At 47.1% G+C, this 14,286-nt stretch overlaps 5 protein-coding genes across 5 annotated transcripts, besides 1 other annotated feature; 3 read left to right on the top strand and 2 right to left on the bottom strand.

The window, feature by feature from the left end:
- Nucleotides 1–2,022: 2,022 nt before the first annotated feature.
- Nucleotides 2,023–2,117: a repeat region (Identified by RepeatMasker using a combination of RepBase library and repeat library created with RepeatScout).
- Nucleotides 2,118–3,900: 1,783 nt separating this feature from the next.
- On the top strand, nucleotides 3,901–6,567 carry UA08_03291 (hypothetical protein; the record flags this gene model as incomplete). Its single annotated transcript, XM_020265575.1, has 7 exons — nucleotides 3,901–3,975; nucleotides 4,039–4,266; nucleotides 4,332–4,961; nucleotides 5,016–5,713; nucleotides 5,765–5,976; nucleotides 6,032–6,301; nucleotides 6,362–6,567. 7 exons carry the CDS (start codon nucleotides 3,901–3,903, stop codon nucleotides 6,565–6,567), a joined length of 2,319 nt encoding a protein of 772 aa, XP_020121098.1.
- A 733-nt stretch (nucleotides 6,568–7,300) lies between these two features.
- Nucleotides 7,301–8,033, top strand: UA08_03290 (N,O-diacetylmuramidase; the record flags this gene model as incomplete). The annotated part of the gene is made up of 2 exons (XM_020265574.1): nucleotides 7,301–7,438; nucleotides 7,500–8,033. The coding sequence occupies 2 exons, from the start codon at nucleotides 7,301–7,303 to the stop codon at nucleotides 8,031–8,033; spliced, it is 672 nt and encodes a 223-aa protein (XP_020121094.1).
- Nucleotides 8,034–8,156: 123 nt separating this feature from the next.
- UA08_03289 (hypothetical protein) lies at nucleotides 8,157–9,104 on the bottom strand (the record flags this gene model as incomplete). The annotated part of the gene is made up of 1 exon (XM_020265573.1): nucleotides 8,157–9,104. The coding sequence occupies one exon, from the start codon at nucleotides 9,102–9,104 to the stop codon at nucleotides 8,157–8,159; it is 948 nt and encodes a 315-aa protein (XP_020121096.1).
- A 1,437-nt stretch (nucleotides 9,105–10,541) lies between these two features.
- On the top strand, nucleotides 10,542–12,640 carry UA08_03288 (Acid phosphatase; the record flags this gene model as incomplete). The annotated part of the gene is made up of 5 exons (XM_020265572.1): nucleotides 10,542–10,909; nucleotides 10,985–11,300; nucleotides 11,357–11,730; nucleotides 11,789–12,229; nucleotides 12,286–12,640. The coding sequence occupies 5 exons, from the start codon at nucleotides 10,542–10,544 to the stop codon at nucleotides 12,638–12,640; spliced, it is 1,854 nt and encodes a 617-aa protein (XP_020121162.1).
- A 996-nt stretch (nucleotides 12,641–13,636) lies between these two features.
- UA08_03287 (hypothetical protein) lies at nucleotides 13,637–13,969 on the bottom strand (the record flags this gene model as incomplete). Its single annotated transcript, XM_020265571.1, has 2 exons — nucleotides 13,637–13,723; nucleotides 13,868–13,969. 2 exons carry the CDS (start codon nucleotides 13,967–13,969, stop codon nucleotides 13,637–13,639), a joined length of 189 nt encoding a protein of 62 aa, XP_020121161.1.
- Between the last annotated feature and the right edge of the window lie 317 nt (nucleotides 13,970–14,286).

Raw genomic sequence — 14,286 nt, 5'->3', positions numbered from 1 at the left:
ATCCTTTTACATTATTTTTGAGAGCAGTAATCTTTTATTACATTGTTAGCTTTCAGGCTTTACTATTTTGGATGCTAGCTTATTATGGCTCAGCATATTTAGATATTTCTCTCCGTCCTATACAAAAGTCCCAAGGGAGGTTCTATAAGCTTATCTTTCTTTTCTAGCTCTTGCGCTATAATATAATATCACTCCTTTAATTTATCACTAGGTTGCGACTGGATGACTGATAATAAGTAGTTTACCTTGGGTGTGAGCAAGCGAACATGAAAAGTATCCAGAGTACAAGATATACATGTACCTGGTACTGTAAGAATAAGCGAATAGAATGAGATGCTTTTTTTTTTGAGAGAGAGAGAGAGAGAGAGAGAGAGGCAAAGCCATTAGGCCCCATTGATATCCGAAATAATTTTGCGAGCGTGTATGCCTCTCTGAGCCTTTGATCTATTCCAGCTTCGATTCAGCAGTGTTTTCAAGTTGCTAAATGATTTAGAAAAGCGAGTGGGTGCCGTCAACTTTGAGAATGTTGAAGCTGCCATGCCACTCTTGCTTGAATCAGATAATCTGGACAATGCTTCAAGAAACTCCTGCTCATTCATGCCTGCCTCTAGGGCTCCCCACGCCAAGTAGAAAAATGGCTTCAGATACTATGGACCACAAGGTGGACGCACAAAAAGACTAGAGGTAAGCACATGGTCATGCTAATGCGATATATAAGCACTTTTCGCAGGCTTAGTGTATCATTTTCATCACAACCGCCAGTTTTAAATCTGCGAATATGCCTTGCCAGCATCTTTTGATCGTACAAATGTGGCCAAGGCTTGCTTTCCATGAAGTGATTAATGTGGTCTTCGAGGTGAGACGTCTTCTAGTGCCGCCAACCGTGAATATGGGCTTTGAGCCATATTCGGGAATATTCACGGGCAAGCAGAAAAGTAGCATTTCTGCCACAATGGCATTTCCCATCTGTCTATATTCTCGCGAGACGTCCCTCTCCACGTCAGGAAGAATAGAGCGGAAAAGCAGGCAACTACGTAGGCAACCTCGTGTCACGTGTGCTCTGTTCATCACGTCATATCGTTAAGCGTCTGTTTGGCCCTGTTTCCCCCTGATTTAGACTAGCGTTGTTTGTTACTGAGAATGATAGTGAACACTGGGCATGCTTGATTCAATAACAGGATACGCCGCGCTCATCTGCCCCGTACCCTCCTTCTTTCCCTCCAAGCCTTACAGCTGTGTGAAATGCCGATCTGCAGAATGGGGAGGGTCTCTCAACTCGTTTCATCCATCTCGATGTGCAGAAGCACACGGAGATGATCCAAGGCTCCCAACTAGCAACCTCTCGGTAAAAACCAATTTCTCACCGCTCGCTGGCATGTTTATGGTGAATGCTATGGAAAAGAGCACCGTCAATTTCTCAAGTCGAGATTGTAGCAGTTATGCAAGCATTAGCTGGGAGCAAGATGAAGTTATCAAAGACGTAGGGTCGTCGATATTCCATATGGGAGTACGCCCGAGGTTCAGAGTAATGGCAAGTTGGATAGTCAAAGATGGGCGCCGAAAGAACAAAGGGGGGGGCAATGGGGGAGATTTTGAATTGGACTTCCAAGAAATGGCAAGGGAGAGAGCTGGGTAGGTGAGGTCTGTTTGCCCGGTGAGCACCTCGTCTCATCTCTCCTCACCCGCCGCTCCCATTTTTTCCTCGCCGCGTTCTTCCTCACGCCCATCTTCGTGTGCTGCAACATATTGTTTTTCATCTGAGAGATACCCTGAGTCATATTGACGGTTCCTGAATAGGGGTTTTCAATGACCGCAGGCTTCAAGCTCTCCTCACTGCATTTGCGAAGATAGCGCAGATACAAAAAGCCTACAGCAAAATCACAGCTGATTTCGGACCTCCTCTGAAAGCAACTCGCAGACCCATCTACTTTGATGTATGCCACCCCTCTATCTCTCCCGCAGCTTTCTGTGTTCTTACCGACTAAGATCATGGTTGTATGCAGGACTGGACGGATCTTGTGACAGCGGAATATTAAGGCATTATTTACAAATAACATGAGCATTACCAAAAGCCCCATTAAGGGGTCCCTTTTTGGTAGCTGACTGGTTAATATCCCCGTTGTTATTTTGACAACGAGTTAGAGGAAGATGACTATCGATGACACTATGGTCATCGAGTTGAAGCCTGGCTTTGTATACATTGGAGCCCGACAGTACCCCATTCGCCAATACCTAGGCCACCAATGGGTGGAACGTTTCATTGTATGTTGTATGAATGCACCAAGTTATGATTTTTGGCTAAAGTTCTCTACCCAGATGAGCATCAACGATACTCCTACCATCGGAACGCTTCCCGGTACAACTCCATGACTGGCAACGCCGTGGAGCAGCCAAACTTCACAAACTCTTCCTCTCGCCTATCCGTGGGGGCATTTGTGGAGACGCGATGGGGCTAGGGAAGACAATGGTGGCCATAACGCTCATGGAGCTGGCGAAAGATGAAACAGGGTCATTCTCGTTGTATGTGTGTCCAGCTTCATGTCGCATAGCGGTCAAGAACGAGATATCGGCAGCATATCGAGCCCTAAACCCGGCTGCAGTCGGAGAATCCCAATTCTAGAAGCAGGAAGGAATGGTTGAGACGATTGGATAAACTTTGTCATTCCACCCTATCCTCAGAACAGCTTCATTTTTTTTTATCAGTATTTCTCCTTTTCATCTCTGCTATTTGCCATTTTTCTTTCAGTATGGCTCGATCGGGATCTAAGCGGAAGTGTCGTGGAACCGAAACCTCGAATTGCAATCATATACGCGTTGCAAGGGAAGAACTTGATGACACCGACGATGAATACGAGTCCACCGAATGCGAGGCTTGTGAATAGTGGACTATGCGGTTATTGATTTACAAAGGACAGGCCGCGATTCGAAGATACTTCATCGGTCACAACATTATCAGTACCCACGCGAGCTCATAATTCTAGTTGCAGTTCCTCGTTAAGGTTCTCACAACTCTAGATGACGACTTCTTATTTCTACAATTCTGTAGTCAGTGCATCTGTAGCTGACAACCAATCATTGGCCGTAGTTTGTGTACTATATTGGCTCTAGATTCAAAACACATGGCACAAGCTATGAGATGGAGTTGAGTGGATAGCTGTTGAACGCCTCAATAATCGGGCACCCTTCATATACTACCCTGATACAGGTACGTACCAGGGTCCGTATATTCATACGCAGTTTACCGTATGGTACACCATGGTACCCGTAAGGAATACTACTAGCCGTAAATCTTAAACTATATGGAGCGTTAGTAGAAGCTTAATAAATTGAAAGGATGCATATACGCGGTTAGACATTGGGGCTCCTGCATCTTTTCGGAGGTTAGGTAACCAACCAGAGCCCGACATGAGCGCGTAAAACGACGTGTAATTCGTCGACGATTAGCTTAGACGACGATCTGCGGGGGCGCCCCCAATAACCAGAGCCAATAAACAGCACTAATCGCGCCATTAGTCGTAATTAAAATTCGTATTATGCAGTGTTTCGCCGTACTAGCGCGCCTTTCCCAGGCAAATCCTACGTAAGTTCCTTTTGAGTTCCTCTAGAAAGATGTGCGACACCAACGACTGCTAGTGACTTTAGCATGCACAGCGCCGCAGAATTGATTAAATACTATTCCGTACTGCATGCAAGCAAGACTGGCCAGAGGCCGAGGCTGATCTTTTTCCTGTTTCTGCAACCAATGCCTTGACCTATTTTCTTCCATTGCACGACGCTCGGATGGACTGCAACCCTCCTTGTTCGCTGTTCGGACAATGCCTGGAGTGAATTGCTGAGTCCCATATATGACTGCTCATGAAAGCGCAATAACACAACATAACCCAACAGCATACAGCTCCCATGGACGAAAGAATCGCTCCGCAGACGGTGGAAACTCTGCGTGGGGAGGAGAGCTTCAGCCAAGAGAAAGACGAGGTATGGCGATTATCTGATGGCCCATGAATCGGTGGTGTGGTTCAGCTGACACGCTTTCTGTAGGGACACGCTGATTTCAATTCCTCGACGTCAAAAGAGCATAACCACGTCACGACCAGCAGTAGCAGTGATGAATCAATTATCGATGATGATGAAGCACGCAAAACGCTCGACTTCGAGGCCGACGACTCGCCGTACCCGGAGGTACGCGCTGTGGTATCGCCCAAGGATGATCCGTCCATGCCCGTCAACACATCACGCATGTGGATTATTGGCATACTATTCACAATAGTAAGTTGTCAAATGCATGCATGACCCGATACCGGAGGCTGATACATGAATTTGCCAAATTTCAGATCGGAAGCGCCTTGAATCAGCTGTTCAGTCTGCGACAGCCTAGTGTCACCATTTCCTCTTTTGTTGGCCAGTTGCTCGCGTATCCCGTGGGTATCTTTTGGGCTCGCGTTGTGCCTATTGGCTTCTTCAACCCGGATCGCAACTTCAACGTCAAAGAGCATGCGCTCATAACAATCATGGCTAACGTGTCGTTTGGATCTGCCTCAGCCACACAGGTGATCGAGGCCATGACGAAGTTCTACAACCTGGGATACAATCCGGGATTCGGCATTCTATTTACTCTGTCAACACAGCTGTTCGGTTTCGGCCTCGCTGGCCTGTTTCAGCGGTGGCTAGTTCAGCCCGCAGCAATGATTTGGCCAGGCGTGCTCTCCAACTCTGCCCTTTTGATGGCACTTCACACTAGGGCAAACGCCGTTGCAGATGGGTGGACTATATCTCGAAGGAAATTTTTCCTTGTGGTCTTTTTGGTTGGATTTGCCTGGTATTTCCTGCCGGGATTTTTGTTCAAGGCACTGAGTTATTTCAGTTTTATCTGCTGGATTGTCCCGCATAATGTTGTCGTCAATCAGCTGTTTGGACAGGTGACCGGCTTGGGGATGTCCGTCCTGACGTTTGATTGGAGCCAGGTATGACGTCTCTTTTTCCCGAATACTCGTGCGTGCACGCTGATCGCGTAATAGGTCGTCTTTGCCAACGCAAACCCGTTGTTAACGCCACTTTGGGCGGGCCTGAATGTTATCGGTGGCTTCGTTTTCTTCTTCTGGCTCATATGCCCCATTCTCTATTACACCGACACGTGGTATTCCTCGTACATGCCTATGATGAGCTCCGATGTCTACGATAATACCGGGAGCGTGTACAACACTTCCAGGATTATGAATGCGGATGCTACAGTCAACTATCAGGCGTACGACAACTATTCACCCATGTTTTTACCCGCCGGCTATGCTTTGACCTATGGTATTGCGTTTGCAAATCTAACAGGAATTTTCGTTCATATTGCTCTCTACCACGGCAAGGAGATATGGACCATCTGGAAAGGCGAAGGAAAGAAAGACATTCACGCGCGGATAAATGCAGCATACCGTCAGGTGCCGTGGTGGTGGTTTGCCATTGTCACTGTCATAATGTGGGTGTTAAATATCATCGTCAACGAGGTCTGGAGTACTGGTCTGCCAGTGTGGGCTGTCTTTGTTGGATTTGTCCTGCCTCTCGTCTATTTCATGCCAATCGGAATCATTAAAGCGTTGACCAACATCAGTACCAATGAGATTAATCTCATTACCGAATTTATTGGAGGTTACGCTTTCCAGGGAGTACCCGTTGCTAATATGTCATTCAAATTCCTTACGTATGCTGGTGTTGCGCAAGGATTGGAGTACGTGCTTTTCTCTCCTTGTCATGTTCTATAGTATCTAACATGTGACAGATTCATTTCGGACCAAAAACTTGGTCATTATTTCCACATCGAGCCTCGAACAGTGTTTTTCGCACAAGGCCTTGCCACTCTGGTAGGAGCTTTGGTTCAAGCGGGATTGACACTCGGCATTCTGGAGGGCGTTCCCAACGTGTGCACCAATCAATCAAACGGATATACTTGTCCACATGGAACTGTCACATATTCCTCATCTCTCATCTGGGGTAAGCTGCTGTTTAATTTCCGTTACTCATACTCTGTTCTAAATATAATGGTTAGGTGCTCTGGGCCCCAGCCATAGTTACTCGCCAGGGCAAATCTACGGAAATTTGCTTTGGTTCTTCCTTGTCGGCCCTCTCGCTGTGCTTTTGACATGGACCCTTGGACGCAAGTGGAATTTCTTCAATTACATTTCCTGGCCTGTGGTCTTTGGTGGCATGACTCTTGTGCCGCCGGCTACTGGTATCAACTTTTCGTCTTGGTGGGCATTCAACGCGATCTTCAATGGTATCATCAAGCGACGCAAAGGGGCTTGGTGGACTAAATATAGTAAGTCTATTTCCAAATCTTCGATTAAATTAAATTGTTGGAACCTCGATCACTAACCAGCCATCTCACCAGACTATATCCTCGCCTCCGCGCTTGACTGTGGCGTCGCAGTCTCCACTGTGATTATCTTCTTCTGCATCACCCTGCCCGGCGCCAGTCTGACATGGTGGGGAAATACTGTCTATGAGAAGACGGCAGATGGCCTCGGGACGCCGTATAGACAACTGGCAGCAGGCCAGACTTTTGGGCCATCAAGTTGGTCTTGATTGTACCTGATATTTTGAGCGTTGCCTTTTTCTAACATATATCTCGATTTCCGCTACATACGTGTTTTGAGCCATGTAGATCATTTAATATCATAGAACATAATATTAACCTATATATATATATACTCCGTACAGTGTTGCATAGTTCATTTATTCTCGAATATAACTATGCTATGCCAGCCACCCTGCGATGCGACGTCACTTAACCTCATCCAGCAAGCAGTCCTAACGTACCTTCCAAATCGAGAATAGACCGGAAGATCGCATCAAAATCCTAAATCGATACGAAAAAAAAAAATCCCCAGCTTCCAATTATGACTTAGTTTCGTTTATTTACTTGTAAAATACAGGCACGAGCGCAAGCAAGACATTTTATATGTCCGCATCCGTACTGTCATGTACCCAGCATAGATTTTTTTCTAACGCTTAAGCTTTGGTTTATGTTTGAGCTATGAGTAGTGATACGACGTTAACGAGGAATTGACCAAGCAGATCTCAAGTACAAGAGATCTTAAGCGAGTGACGTGTGTCAATCACCTAGGTTATACGAGCTTAAGTTCTTGATCCTAATGATTTTTTCGAAGTACTAGTTTAGATCTATGGATGTTGATCCATTCGACGTTGTATGGTAGTACTGGTAGATGGGAGGGCTAAATACAGGTCTATCTTACCTCAGTCATCTTAAAGGATTGGAAGAACAGTGTCTGCTATTATTGAGAGATAAATATTCAAAATGCGCAAGGCAATCGCCTCAGCCTCCCTCCTCGGCCTCGCAAGCGCAACCGTCCAAGGCTTCGATGTGAGCAACTACCAATCCAGCGTTGACTGGAGCGAAGCCTACAGCTCCGGCGCACGATTCGTCATCATCAAGGTACACCTAAAATCGTCAATCTTCATAGATTCCTATACTAAAGATCTTTTTTAAAAAAAAGGCCACCGAGGGCACAGACTACGTCGACTCAACCTTCTCCAGCCACTACACCGGCGCCACAGACGCAGGCTTCATCCGCGGCGGCTACCACTTTGCGCATCCCGACGAAAGCAGCGGTGCATATCAGGCAAACTACTTCCTCTCCCACGGTGGCGGCTGGACCAGCGACGGCATCACGCTTCCCGGAATGCTGGATATCGAATACAATCCCGACGGCAGCACGTGTTACGGTCTCTCAGCCAGCGAGATGGTGAGCTGGATCAGCGACTTTGTCGGCACATACCAATCTTCGACAGGTGCTTATCCGTTGATTTATACCACGGATGATTGGTGGAGTACCTGTACGGGGAACTCAGAGAAGTTTAGTTCTACGTGTCCATTGGTGTTGGCTAGTTATAATAGTGAGCCTGGCTCGATCCCGGGTGGGTGGCCGTATCAGACTATATGGCAGAACTCGGATAGTTATGCCTACGGAGGGGACTCAGATATTTTCAATGGCGATGAGGCACAGCTTCAGGCAATTGCCTCTGGTTGATTAGAACTCTCATAACGAGCCTGAGATAAGGCACGACTCACTAGAAGTAGCAACGTGTTGGTATTCGATGATGTCATAGAATGCCAACTTTGACAATAAAATAACTCAATTCTAAGATTCTATTTATCTCTGTCCAGCAGCGTTCTGTAGATTTTCCAGTTTCCACAGCCTCGTGGCTATCTCTTCCTGGCCGACGAAATAAGCGCTCTGATACGCAGTCCAATTCTTATTCCCTGATCTCTTCAACACATCGGCTCCCGCGGCAAGTAGCCTCTCAACAACATCAGCGTGTCCCTGTTCAGCTGCTGCTGCCAGTGCAGTGTAGCCATTGTAATGGCAACCGTCTGCATTCACATCCGCACCGGCTTTGATCAGACTCTCCACAATATTCAGATAGCCGCCAAAAGCAGCTGCTTGCAGCGGTGTCAGTCCCTTGTATCGCATCAGCCGGGGATTCACGTCTGCGCCGGCCTCAATGAGAAAATTAACTAGCTCACTATATCCGCCTGCTGCAGCCGCTGTCAATGTAGTGCGGCCGTTATTATGCGCCGCCGGAGCATTAATCTGGGCACCCTTATCTAGGAACAACTTTACGAGCTCGACATGCCCGAGTTCCGCTGCTGCTTGCAAAGGAGTCCGGCCCGCGTATCTATGTGCTGGGATATTAATATCAGCGCCAGCTTCAAGTAATCGTTCGACGATAGTCTGATGGCCGTTAAGTGCGGCCAGCGTGAGAGCTGTACGGCCGCCATTGTTTCCGCCTGGAGCATCGACATTCGCGCCGGCGTCTAATAGCAAGTTGACAACTTTCAAATGGCCATTGGCAGAGGCGGCCTGAAGTGCGGTTTGTCCGTACCAGCCATGCGGTGACTCGTTCACCACATCTGGTAAGGATGTTGAAGATAATGATGTAATGAGCTGACGTGCACCCTCGTAGTCCCCATCCCGTGAGGCAGTTTGAAGTGGCGACCAGATATTTTCGTCATCAGTGTTTGTTTTCTGTTCATCTTCCAAAATTTCTGACGGTGTTGGTGGGTTCAAGATGATTTTCCCGTACTTGCGCGGAACCATCTTGGAGGCTTCTAGCATGTCAAGTTGTCCTTTTGTTGTTTAGTGCTAGTTGGCTGCCATCGCAGCGGAGGCGTGTTGTCGCCTTCTTATGGACAGAGCCTTGCTCTTCTGGTTGGTTATTATGCCGGAGTTGAGCGTCAAAATTATGCTTTCTTTAGGAATCTTTAGGAAGTCACTTTTTTCCCCTCAATGAGTGAGTTGACTATTTGAGGTTAGTTAAGTTGAGGCTGGGTACGGTATTAGATAAGCTCCAGCGGCCACTCAGAGACGCAGAATCCACCTCGCCCGGGTTGACCAATCGGAGGACCGATTGGTTGTCTGCTCGTTTATATGTCAAACTGGCTTGCTCACAGTTGGGTTATCATTACACAAATCAAAGCTGCAGAGTGGTGTTTACAGGACCAACAGCCAGTCAAGCTCTACAAATTCATACATATGCTGTGTAGTTCCGCGTAGGCTGTCAGCGTGAAAATTTGCCCCTCGGTCTCCTTTTTAAATGCCTCGGTAATCTCTCGTGGGGTTGTGGATGTGAGATGTCTTGGATCCATTTCATATCTGTTGGTGGCACCCCTAGCATGCCCATAATACATACAGTCAATCTCCGGACACCGCTGATATTTCAAATGAGAGTTCTTTGTGTGGTTGCCTAACTGCAAGATAATAATATGCTATGTAAGATATAATAATTGAGCCTCAAAGGTATATTTTGACTCGGTCATTTTGAGAAAAACAGAGAATTACTTTGAAGCTGGACCCATTATTGATACGCTCAAAAGAAGCTTTTCTCGTGGTGTTAGACTTTCCTCAAAATGGAAAGAGCAAATGCGGCAGCCACTTAGGAACGTGGAAGCTGCCCCGCACGGGATAGCCAATCGGGTATGTTCGATCGTTTTCCATATTTCCAGTGTCCCACGCAGTTACCCGATTCATCCGCAGGGTTCCCTCGATCATGTAGGACTCTGTACGGAGTGCGACTATGTATTATAAGCATGGATATGTACTATTCTATCACAATTTGAGGGTTTCCTGGTTACTCCGTTGCTGCAGCACATGCTACTATTTCGCGAGAGGATTGGGTTGCGGTGCGCCTGCGGTGGAGATCCGCTAGTCCCCATGCGGCATATCTCATATAAAAGACGGTTGGCCTCTGCCGAGCCAATCAGCACCCGCACAGCAATCACGTATAAGGCTAAAGCTGCATCTAACGTTACAGCCAGCAAGGCTAATCCAACGTGCCGATAGCTCAGGCAACGGAGAGCTCCGATATGATTATGGAGCATGCTAGTTAGTAGTTAAGTTTTGCGTACGATCCAGGTACAGAGTGCGCGGTACATGCATATATAAGCGGATCATCCCCCGATGCCTTTCTCCCTCTCTGAGTTGGCAGCTCTGGGCCATTGACGTCTTGCACAGGTCATCCGTCTCATCTTGGCTATCATGAAGAGCACCACTGCCTCCGTGTTGCTTGCCGCCCTCTCGGCGACAACAACCTTCAATGCCGTGCAAGCTGTCCCCGTCGTCGACGAAACCTACCCTTACAAAGGTCCTGCAATTCCCGTAGGCGACTGGATTGATCCAACTGTCAATGGTAACGGCAAAGGCTACCCACGTCTGGTTGAGCCTCCGGCTGTTCAGCCCAAGAGCGAAAATCCCACCAACAATGTCAATGTAATCTCTTTGGCCTACCTTCCGAGGGGCATAAACATCCATTACCAAACTCCATTTGGACTGGGAGAACCCCCCAAGGTCAAGTGGGGTCTTCATCCTCATCACTTGGATCGCGAAACCGTCGGTTACTCGCACACGTACGTATAACGCAACGTATAAACACATTTGTAAGACTTAACAACTAAACTGACCAATTGGAATGGGTGTTATAGATATGACCGCACTCCTCCATGCTCCCTCGTTACTGTCATTACTCAGTGCAGCCAGTTCTTCCACGAAGTCCAACTGCATGATCTACTCCCAAGCACCAAGTATTATTATAAGATCACCGCAGCCAATGGCACCACCGAATCCGATGTGCTTAGCTTCACGACTTCCCGTCCCGCTGGTACACCGGGAGAGTTTAACTTGGTCGTCATGAACGACATGGGCTACACCAATGCCGGTGGTACGTTCCAGCAGCTGCAGAAGGCGACCGACGAAGGAACCGCCTTCGTCTGGCATGGAGGTGACCTTAGTTACGCCGATGTATGCCATCTAATTGAAACCTGAAAAGAGAAAGAAAGCAGCTAACAACGATGTAGGACTGGTATGACGGTATCCTGCCTTGCCAGAGTAGTTGGGATGTGTGCTCCAATGGATCCAACACCGAGCTTCCCGGTCCTATCCCGGACTGGTACAAGAAACCTCTGCCTGAAGGCGAGACCGCCAACCAAGGAGGTCCCCAGGGAGGCGATATGTCAGTTCTCTACGAGAGCAATTGGGATTTGTGGCAGCAATGGCTTTCGAATGTCACTACCAAAATTCCTTACATGACTCTTCCCGGAAACCACGATGCTGCCTGCGCTGAATTTGATGGGCCCGGCAACGTTTTGACAGCCTACTTGAATGAAGATAAGCCCAACAGCACTGCTCCTGTCGAAGGCCTAACGTACTATAGCTGTCCTCCTTCCCAGAGGTAAAGAAAGCTCCCGTACCTAACCGCGCCCGCTGAGACTAACCGATTGTCACGATAGAAACTTTACTGCTTACCAGCACCGTTTTTGGAACCCTGGTAACGAGACTGGCGGTGTTGGAAATTTCTGGTACTCATTTGACTACGGTCTGGCACATTTCATCGCTCTCGATGGCGAGACCGATTACGCTAACAGCCCTGAGTGGCCATTTGCTCGAGACCTCTCTGGCAACGAGACGTTTCCTCAAGAAAACGAAACCGAAATTACTGACAGTGGCCCCTTTGGTTATGTCGATGGCAGCATTTACGATAACGAGGCCTATGAGCAGTATCAGTGGCTCAAGGCCGATTTGGAAAAGGTCGACCGCTCAAAGACTCCATGGGTCATTGCAATGAGCCACAGACCCATGTATTCTTCTGCCTATGCTTCATACATGACACATGTCCAGAATGCCTGGCAAGATCTGTTGTTGGAGCACGAGGTTGATGTCTACATTGGAGCGTAAGTTTCTCTTCCTCCACCACTTTACTCTATTCTTGACTAACGTTGTGAAATAGTCACATCCACTGGTATGAGCGTTTGTACCCTCTCACAAAGGAGGGAGTCGTTGACAACAGTTCAATCGTTGATTACAACACCTACTATACAAACCCCGGCAAGACCCTCACCCATTTCGTCAACGGCATGGCAGGCAACGTCGAAAGCCACAGCACTCTTACCGATGGGCAAAAGCAAGAGAACATAACCGCGTTCCTTGACCAGGTGCACTACGGTCTCGCCAAGTTGACCATTTACAATGAAACTGCCCTGGGCTGGCAGTTTGTGCACGGTGATGATGGATCGATTGGCGACTACGTGTATTTGTTGAAAAAGGAGGGCGACAGAACACCACCTCCTGACACATGTTTCTAAGTCACATTCTCTGTTTCTAGCGCGGATGGGAATGGATTCTTGACTCTTGTTCGATGACCCAATTTCATAGCTACAAAAGGTAGTGATCGATATTTAGTAACCGATAAAATGAGGCAATAGGTGCCTGTAGAAGGCTACTAGATGCATTCAGATTGTTTCTAGTTAATGAAATCTTTGGGCGATACAATTACTAATGGGCATAATTCAAGGTTGAATGATTATGCCCAATATCACGACGTCCGTGATACATTTAATAAGAAAACACCGGATGCAGCCATCGGATAAAGACTAACGAGCGTAACCTGCCGCTAAAAGGTGCAGAGAACACTGTCGACATTGACAACAAGTCAGCCGCCCATAGCAGGTCTGATGGCCTGGTAGAAGCCTTTGCGAATATCAATGGAATTGTCTGAATTCTGACCCTGCTCATTTTAATCATAGAAGGCTCGTCTAATCGGCATGATTTTGGTAGATGGCCATTCCCTTAAGAGGTGATCAAGAAAGTTCAAAGCCTCCAGAACTTATTCATTAAAGAGGCCTTTTTTGAGCAGCCACTGTTTAAGAATCTAGAGATTTATACTCTTGAACTTGCGATAGCCTAGTATATTTCCATTGCTATTTCCTCTAGGATATATAGAGAGTTCCAATAAAATACTATAGGAGTCATTATAGCTTATGCAGGACCTGGATTTATTTTTTAAAAGTAAGACCAAAACTCTTAGAGTATATCACGCGCCAAGCAAGCTTCGATCCATCGAAAAGAATCTGTTTGTACTTATTTTTGTGAGCAGGTGAATCCTATACAAGCTTCCTCGCACGGGGTGGCGGGTTTTCATGCTCTTTTCCGACCTTTATGATTATAACATCGCACTGACAAATATTCTGTGTCGGGTGGGAAATCTCGTAGTTAGATACGCGTTGACCTGTAGTTCAACCTCACGCCTGGTGATGTTGAAACCAGGGTGAGCGAGATTGATCACACCATCCACGTACGGTCTACCAGCTGAGGTCAATGAAAGTGATGCCAGCTTGTTCCTTCCGCCATTGTTTTCCGAGAAAGAAAAGAGACTTTTCGAACCCGGTCTGGATAGCGAAGAAGATCAATAAAGTCAAAGTCCAAACGGCAATTTAGAAAGCAGTGGGCTTGACGTGTTCATGGCTTGATACGTAGTACGTTAGTACCATGCATGATAGTTGACAGCCTGGATACCACAATAGCACACTTACTGGCCAAAAAAATGGAGAAAGTAGCACCATCAGGTAGGAGATATGAAGGAGGAAGAAGACAGGAGGGAGGAAGGAGAAGGCAGCCGCTGCTGGTGCCCACATGTTGGAAGGCAGACCACCGCGATAGCCCAATAGCAAAGAATCTTGCTCGGAATCAGAAGGATCGTGAGTTCTTATATGCTCGCGACTTAAAATCTAGTTACTCCAATCTCCACGGTCAAAAATGCTTGTTGCAATTACCGCACTTCGATTTGTGTATCTTGTGGCTAGCGATGTGATATGCATTGGTGAGCGAGATATGATGCGTGTCAACTAAGATATTACTACGAGGATACTACAAGACGTTGGATAGTTGATGAGAGACAAAGGGAATTAATTGTTCATGAACTACGTAGACTAAATTTTTCTCGGCGATCTTA

The sequence above is a fragment of the Talaromyces atroroseus genome, assembly GCF_001907595.1.
Source record: "Talaromyces atroroseus strain IBT 11181 chromosome Unknown scaffold_3, whole genome shotgun sequence".
Classification (NCBI taxonomy): Eukaryota; Fungi; Ascomycota; class Eurotiomycetes; order Eurotiales; family Trichocomaceae; genus Talaromyces; species Talaromyces atroroseus.
Note: the sequence above shows the minus strand (reverse complement) of the source record. Positions and strands in the feature narration are given on the sequence as shown.